The sequence below is a fragment of the Sorex araneus genome, chromosome 3 (genome assembly GCF_027595985.1).
Source record: "Sorex araneus isolate mSorAra2 chromosome 3, mSorAra2.pri, whole genome shotgun sequence".
Taxonomy (NCBI): Eukaryota; Metazoa; Chordata; class Mammalia; order Eulipotyphla; family Soricidae; genus Sorex; species Sorex araneus.
In genome coordinates, this window is record NC_073304.1 from 25,948,834 (window position 1) to 25,956,319 (window position 7,486).

General features: G+C 52.7%; 1 protein-coding gene across 1 annotated transcript; it reads right to left on the minus strand.

Moving 5' to 3' along the window:
* Positions 1-3,347: 3,347 nt before the first annotated feature.
* Positions 3,348-6,750, minus strand: FOS (Fos proto-oncogene, AP-1 transcription factor subunit). The gene is made up of 4 exons (XM_004610219.3): positions 6,449-6,750; positions 5,412-5,663; positions 4,929-5,036; positions 3,348-4,814 (listed from the first exon to the last, which is right to left on the minus strand). Exons 1-4 carry the CDS (start codon positions 6,587-6,589, stop codon positions 4,173-4,175), a joined length of 1,143 nt encoding a protein of 380 aa, XP_004610276.2. The 5' UTR covers positions 6,590-6,750; the 3' UTR covers positions 3,348-4,172.
* Positions 6,751-7,486: the final 736 nt, after the last annotated feature.

Consider the following 7,486-nt stretch of genomic DNA (forward strand, 5'->3'; position numbering starts at 1 on the left):
GATCCCCGGCACCACATATGATTTCCTGAGCAATGTCAGGAGTGATCCTTGAACACAGAGCCAGGAGCACTGCCAGGTGTGGCCCCCAAATAAACCAAAAGAAAAAAAAAAGGAAAAGGGTAATTCTTCCAGCCAGGGAGCCATCTATGAAGTATATAGTCCATCTTCATTCTTAAACTCTAAAATTATGTTCCTCTACGCATTTTTGTGTCATCTCCCTTTATTTATTCTTCCATCTTCATTCATTAAATACACACTTTCGTGCCTAATATACATTTGGGTGACAGGGCTGATCAAGAAGGAAAAGATCTCTGTATGAAAATTACCTTCCAGTTGTGAGGGGCAGAAACTTGTTTTAAATGAAGAAAAGAAAGCATAAGTTAGACACTGCCTACAGTGAAAGGTGCTATAAAATAGCAAGGCAGGAAAACGGAAGAGAGAGCCTCACGGAGGGAGTGGCCACAAGAAGCTATTCTAGATAAAATGATCTGGGAAAGGCTTCTTGGAGGAGATGCCCTTTGATCCAAACCCTGAATGACAGGAAGGAACCAGCCTGGGGGAAGAGATCCAGGCAGAGAAGCAGCAAGTGCAAAGACCCTGTAGCTGGAACAGTGTGTTGTGTCAAGAGTGGAAGGAAGGCCTGTGAGCGTAGCACCTGGGGGATAGAAGGGCAGGATAGGATAGAGTTGAACCGAACCAAAAGCTCTTTGATATCAATAGGAAAACAGAACAGCTTAATGCCCCCCTGAACTCAGCATTCAAGTGATGTTCATTTCTCATTTTTTTTTTGAAGTAAATAGATTTTATTCAGAGGTTTCTGAGGGAAGGAGTAAGAGTAACGCGCTCAAGAGAGAACTCGGGCTTCTCCAAGGGTGGAGGTGCCCCTACACATAATAGAGCTTTAGATACAAAAGTATGAAAGCATGAAAGTACACATCTCAAGAGGGGAGATGCGGGCGACCCATGTGCTCAGCCACGTGGGCACAAGCAGCACATGGGCTCAGGCAGCATATGCGCCTAATTTCTCATTCTTGATGTAGAATCTGATCATTCTGTATCTAGAGGAAGCTTTGTATGCAGTTTAGATATTGACTTAAAAAAAAATTGGACACCATTGAAACTTCCAAGAACAATCATCTAAGAATTTAGACTTTACCTTGGACTCTTCTTTGTCCCTTGGATCTAGATAGAGTAAATGATTTTGCTTCCTTCACAAGTGGAAAGTTGCTGTAGATTCAAAACTGCTGTTATAGAAACAAATTGTTCCCGGTTACTATTCATTAACTCTATGATTTGCTCTGACGGTGTCATGCATTCAGCTGGATGGGGAGCCATTACTGCACTGAAGGGGTGTGATCTCCTGATAAATGACGTTCCCCCCTACTTTTCCCATCCTCTTGAAGTGGGTGGGGAACTTTGGTATTGTGTTCAAAGATGGTACCTGGGGAGAGCTGTGGGATTGGGACCGCATGAGGCCACATCCTGTAGGTAGGGATGAGCATGTTACTGACCAAGGTTGATATTTCCTCTGTCCATTGTCCATAGGAATTGTTGAATCCTCAGTTGGGAAAAGGATGGGGTAGGAACCCTCTGGCTACAAAGAAAGGGAATTCCTTTCTAAACTTGATTCAGTGAGAAGGCCCAGCAGGGAGTTTGGTGGCTAATCAAGCCTGCTCCAATAAAGAAAGGAAGAGTCTGTGCCCGGGGCCTTGGCCAGGGCTGTTGAAAAGGAAAGCCATGTTTCTTCTCTCTAGTCCTCATCAGGTGGACAAGGGCCACCAGTCGGGAGCTGTCAGCAGAGAGGTCCAACTCCCTCCGCCATCCAGAAGTCTTCCACGGTCAGCCATGGATGAAAGCCAACAGATTTCCCTCTGAGCAACCTCATCAATCATCTCAGATAGGCGTGTTGGATGGATGAACTCTAGTTTAGATGCTATTTAAAGGCTACAGAGTTGTTCCCCTCTGAACAGCAAACAGGGAGTCGAAAGATCACTTTCATTACTGCAAGACAGGCAAAAAGTAACCGGCAAATGGTGTGTGATAGATCAGTGCACTTAAGCGCCTCAAGTGAGCTGCTTTCAAACGCCAATTATGAGGGGAGCCGGGCCCATTCCAAGTGACAACGGCACTCTCCGTGGAACTATTGTTTTAAGTGAAAGCTTTCCTCTTGATGGAGTGGGACAGCCCAGAAACACCCTGTGCTTTTTATTCTCACCAATGAAGGAGCAGCTCCTCTCCCACCTCTGGCTGCCCAGCAGGGTGCCTGCCTGACATCGGAGAACCTGGGAGGGAGGGCGCCAACTCCTTTCCGTGTGGTTTGTACTTGTGCGTGTAAGAGCCCCACTACCAGAGAGAGGTGTCCTGGACAAAGGTCATGTTCTTCTTTAAGATGATAAAGTCTCTAAGTTAAAGCTCATTCGGAGTGTGTTGACTTCCCTTTGTTGAGCTATTATGTAACTTTTTATTTACAGAGTGACCAACCATTGTTTGTGCTGTTTCAGATCTCAGTCAGATTCTCAGCCCCAGCTTTTTCTTCCCCAGGCTTAAATTGAATGCCAAGCTTACTGTGGTAAAGAAAGCTGAGAAACGACAATGCGTTTATTACTAAAGGGTAAGACAATAACTTTTCTGTCCTTCCAAGAACAAAAATAGCCCAACTAAAGGCACATATGGTGGGGAGAGGGACTGACATGGTTCTGTGGTTGTTGCTATTGTATTTTTGTTTTGTTTTTTTAAGGGGGGAGGTTTAACCTGGTATTGAGAGCGCCTGAACCTGGTAGGTAGGAATCCACGGAGTGGACCAGGGAGAAAGTCATTCATTGGAACCATTCTTCAATTTGCTCACTTGTAAGGTGGGACCAACCCGTCACATGATTTTGTAGGAATGAATAACAAGTTAAAGCAGTCTGTGTTCTGGGCCACACCAGTCGGGGACACCGCCCCCAGGCAAATGTGTTCCAGCCCTTGGAGTCTAGTTCTCGGCCACAGTTAAAGTTAGGACTGTGTAAAGCTCACTTTTATTGGCTAAAGAATTCCTCTAAGATGAAAACACCTAAATTTGATATTAATGCAGCTGAACTTAAGTGCTCCTCCACTTTTGGCTTTCCAAAGAAGCGGGAGGACGAAAGATTCCCCCACCCCCCACCCCAATCCGCAATAAAGAACCAGCATTATAACACGAAGGCATACATTTATGGTACACCAACATCAGCTCTAGAGTTTCCTTCTCTCCTCTGATAAGGGATCAAACAAAGGGGCGGATCCTCCCAGGAGCTTCTTGTCAGACTGGTCTCCAGTAATACCTCTTGGAATCTTACAAAACTCAGAATTGAAGAGCACAAGGTTGGTCGCATTCAAACTTAAATGCTTTTATTGACAATGTCTTTGAACAATAAGCAAACAATGCTTAAATTTTTCATTCAGTTTCACTTTCCACATGTCAAAAGACCTCAAGGTAGAAAAAAATAAAATAAAAATATAAATATCTGAGAATCCATCTTAATAAATAAATTAAAAACACAATAAAACGTTTTCATGGAAAACTGTTAATGTCAGAACATTCAGACCACCTCGACAATGCATGATCAGTAACATTACAATGAACATTGATGTTGGAGAGAAACTACAGTACATGGATATAGCTATTTATTTCTATCTACTCGAAAATAAAGTCATTATCTTTTCTTAGTTTAATATTGGTCATTGCTAATCAGAACACACTATTGCCGGGAACACAGTAGTTATTGTTAAAATCAGCTGCACTAGATACAATTTGAAAATATCCAGCACCAGGTTAATTCCAATAATGAACCCAATAGATTAGTTAATGCTATGAGAAGACTAAAGAGAAAGAGAAAGAGACACAGACCCAGGCCTGGCTCAACATGCTACTAACTACCAGCTCTCAGATGTGTCACTGGGGACGATACACACTCCATGCGTTTTTTTTGTTTTTTTGTTTTTTTGCTACATCTCCGGAAGAGGTAAGGACTCAAGTCCACACGTGGATGCTTTCAAGTCCTTGAGGCCCACAGCCTGGTGTGTTTCACGCACAGATAAGATCCTCCCTAGGTCTACGGAACCCCTTGAGGGAAGACGTGTTTCTCCTCTCTGTAATGCACCAACTCGGGGCAGCGGCCCTGGGGGCCTCCTGCCTCCCGCTCCCTGACTGCTCACAGGGCCAGCAGCGTGGGGGAGCTGAGCGAGTCAGAGGAAGGCTCGTTGCTGCTGCTGCCCTTGCGGTGGGCTGCGGCGCAGCTGGGGAAGGAGTCGGCCTCTGGGTAGGTGAAGACGAAGGAAGACGTGTAGGTAGTGCAGCTGGGAGTACAGGTGACCACTGGGGTGCACAGGGGCTCCAGCTCTGTGGCCATGGGCCCCATCCCCAGGGAACCACCGTGCAGCGGCTCCCAGTCTGCTGCATAGAAGGAACCAGACAAGTCCATGTCGGGCACGGAGCGGGCGGTCTCAGAGCCGCTGGGCCTGGACGAGGCGGGGAACAGGAAGTCATCGAAGGGCTCAGCCTTCATCTCCACGCTGCTGATGCTCTTGACCGGCTCCACGGCGGGCTTGGGCTCGGGGTCATTGAGGAGGGGCAAGGTGAAGGCCTCCTCCGAGTCGGGGCTGGTCGCTTGGGTCAGGCCCCCGCTCAGATCAAGAGAAGTCACAGACATCTCTTCTGGGAAGCCTGGGTCATCTGGGATCTTGCAGGCCGGCCGGTGGGCTGCCAGGATAAACTCGAGTTTCTCCTTCTCCTTCAGCAAGTTGGCGATCTCAGTCTGCAAGGCTGATTTCTCGTCCTCCAGTTGGTCAGTCTCCTGCAGACAAGGCACAAAGCAGGGCATAAGGCACAACCGTCTCATGCAAGGACCCAGTTGCCCAATCTCCAACTTTCCTTCCTTCTGAAAGAAGTGGCCATGGGTGCTACGTACCGCTTGGAGGGTGTCTGTCAGCTCCCGCCTTCGGTTCCGGCACTTAGCTGCTGCCATCTTATTCCTTTCCCTTCGGATTCTCCTTTTCTCCTCTTCTTCCGGGGACAGCTGCAAAATAGCAGGGACCAGCATTGAGTAACAGTGTTTGCTCGAAAAGCTCCTGCAGCAACCCAGTTTCCTGGCACCCTGTATCTGTGAAGCCGATCCGAACCTGCACTCGCAGGCTGGGTGTGCCTTGCATTTAAAACAAGATCCTCGGCAAGAGAACAAAGACGGGCCGGTCTAAGAGCGTTCTAGAGAAACCTATGAGGGAAGAGACTCCCAGGCGGTTTCTGGATGGTGTGCTCCGGCCCCGTCTGATTTGGGCTGGGAGGGGCTGGGAGCCAGAGCTCCGGGTTCAAAAGGCCCCGTCAGCTCCCTGTGTGACTTCAAGCGTCCCACCAAGGGGCCCAACCCACCGCCACGCCCCTTCCAGGAGCTCACCTGTTCCACCTTGCCCCGCCTGCCGATGCTCTGCGCCCGGCCGCCGCTCATAGTCTTCACCGACCCAGGCCTGGAGTAAGGCCCGGCCGCAGGGGTGGCCACTCCGTAGGAGTGGGGGGCTCTCGTCTGGGACGGGGCCACGGAGGAAACCAGGGTAGGCTGCACCAGCCACTGCAGGTCCGGGCTGGTGGAGATGGCAGTCACCGTGGGAATGAAGTTGGCACTGGAGACGGCCAGATCCGCGCAAAAGTCCTAGAAGGAAACAGGCGGGGGGGAAACGGCCGTGAGCGCGCAGGTTGCCGGCACAGGTGGGGGCGCCGGGTTTGCGACACCGCCAGCCGCAGAGGGCGCGAGCTCGGGGGAACCGGCCTGCCCTGGACTGCAGGCTCCCTCACTACGTCCCTGGTCCTGGATCCTGGCCCCCTTCCCCCAGCCCCAAGCATTCCGCAGCGCCCTGCCTTCCTCCTCTAGCCTTTGCCGCGTTCCCGTTATCCCTCCAGCATCACTCGCTTGAAAGGGGGTTTGTTATAAATATCCCTGACGTCTGCGCTGACGCAGGCGCCGCTCCGGAGTCTCCTGAATGAACTCGCTTTTTATCAATGAAACTGCCTTACACACCCGCCCCGCTTCGCCCTCCTCCCCCCACCCCCCCACCCCAACCCTGCTCACTGCTTGGGGCTATGGGGGGAGAAGGGATGGGGGCTTTGAGGTCGCCTCCCCCACCCCCGGAGAAGCTGCGCTCCAGTTGGCGAGTTTTTGCCCGGGACGCATGGGTCCCTGTTGATGTCAGAGCCGGGCCTTGGAGCCCAAGGCTGTGCGTTAGGAGCCCGGGGCGGGGAAGTGGGGGGCGATTCCTACTAGGACAAGTGTGCGTGAGCTCCGCACCAGCCCGGGGCTCCCGGGGAGGGCTGCTCTCGGGCCGGGCCAGCCCGCCCTGCCCAAGGGAACGGGCACCCCACACTCCTTCCTGAGTATCCGGGCCAGGGGGGCGAGGGGGTAGCATCTCGTTCCCGGGGATCCCCGAGCCCCGGACTTACCTGCGCATTGACGGGAGAGCCCATGCTGGAGAAGGAGTCGGCCGGCGAGTGGTAGTAGGAGAGACTGTCCCCGGCTGGGGAGGCGCTGCTGCAGCGGGAGGAGGAAGCCTCGTAATCGGCGTTGAAGCCAGAGAACATCATAGTCGCGGTTAGTCCGAGGCGGGTCGAGGGGCTGGGGGCGCGGAGACAGGCAGGAGCGATGGGGCAGAGCTGGGTAGGAGCGCGGTCGCTGCTCGCTCGCTGCGCCGCCGCCGCCGGCTCTGTCTTAGCTTCTGTGCTGCTCGCTGCAGAGGAGGTTGGAGTACGAGGCGCCGCAACCCCTGCTTTTATAACAGCATTTTATGAATGAGCCTAGCGCGTCACAGGTTCAAACCATTTGGGCGTGGAGGGGTGACTCGCGCGCCGGGGACATCTCTGGGTCCCTCTGGCGGCCCCCGCCGCGCCCGCTCTTCCCTGACATCTGCCTGATTGCGACTCTTAATGCGAAGAGTGTTTGGGGATAGGGGTTCCGGGGGTCCCCAGAACCCCCGCAGCTGAGAGGTCCCGGGGTCGGCTCCCCCACAACTGCAGGGATCGGCCGTGGAAACCTGCTGACGCAGATGTCCTAATATGGACATCCTGTGTAAGCGGGGAGGGACTGACGGGAATTGCTAGCAGCCTGCAGCCAACTCCGAGGGTGCAGCGCGGGGGGGAGGCGGGGGCCGCGGCCGGGGGAGGGGAGGCGGGAACGGCGAAGAACACGAGCGAACATTCGCACCTGGTTCAATGCGGACCCCTGTACCCCGGGGTCGGGGGCCGGGGAGCGTCTTTTCACCAGTGTGCAAAATAAATAAATAAACAGAAAGGGACACTTCTGAGCTTGGGTCTAGGGGAAACAGGTACCTGGCCCTAAGAACTTAAACCTTTGCTTCCGAAAGAATGAGCCGCCGTCCTCCCCCCCCCGACCCCCCCCCCCCGCTCCCAATGACAGCCTCGGTTTCCCGCAGAACTGGGGAGCAGACGCTCACCCCGCGACACCCAGCCACCCCGGACTCCAGC

Bases quoted from the DNA above. Each gene is read 5' to 3' on its own strand.
- FOS (XM_004610219.3), bottom strand. From the start codon at position 6,589: ATGATGTTCTCTGGCTTCAACGCCGATTACGAGGCTTCCTCCTCCCGC. The intron at 5,664-6,448 runs GTAAGTCCGGGG...GTTTCCTTCTAG, and splicing joins GCTCTCCCGTCAATGCGCAG to GACTTTTGCGCGGATCTGGC. The intron at 5,037-5,411 runs GTGAGCTCCTGG...GCTATTTTGCAG, and splicing joins GGCGGGGCAAGGTGGAACAG to CTGTCCCCGGAAGAAGAGGA.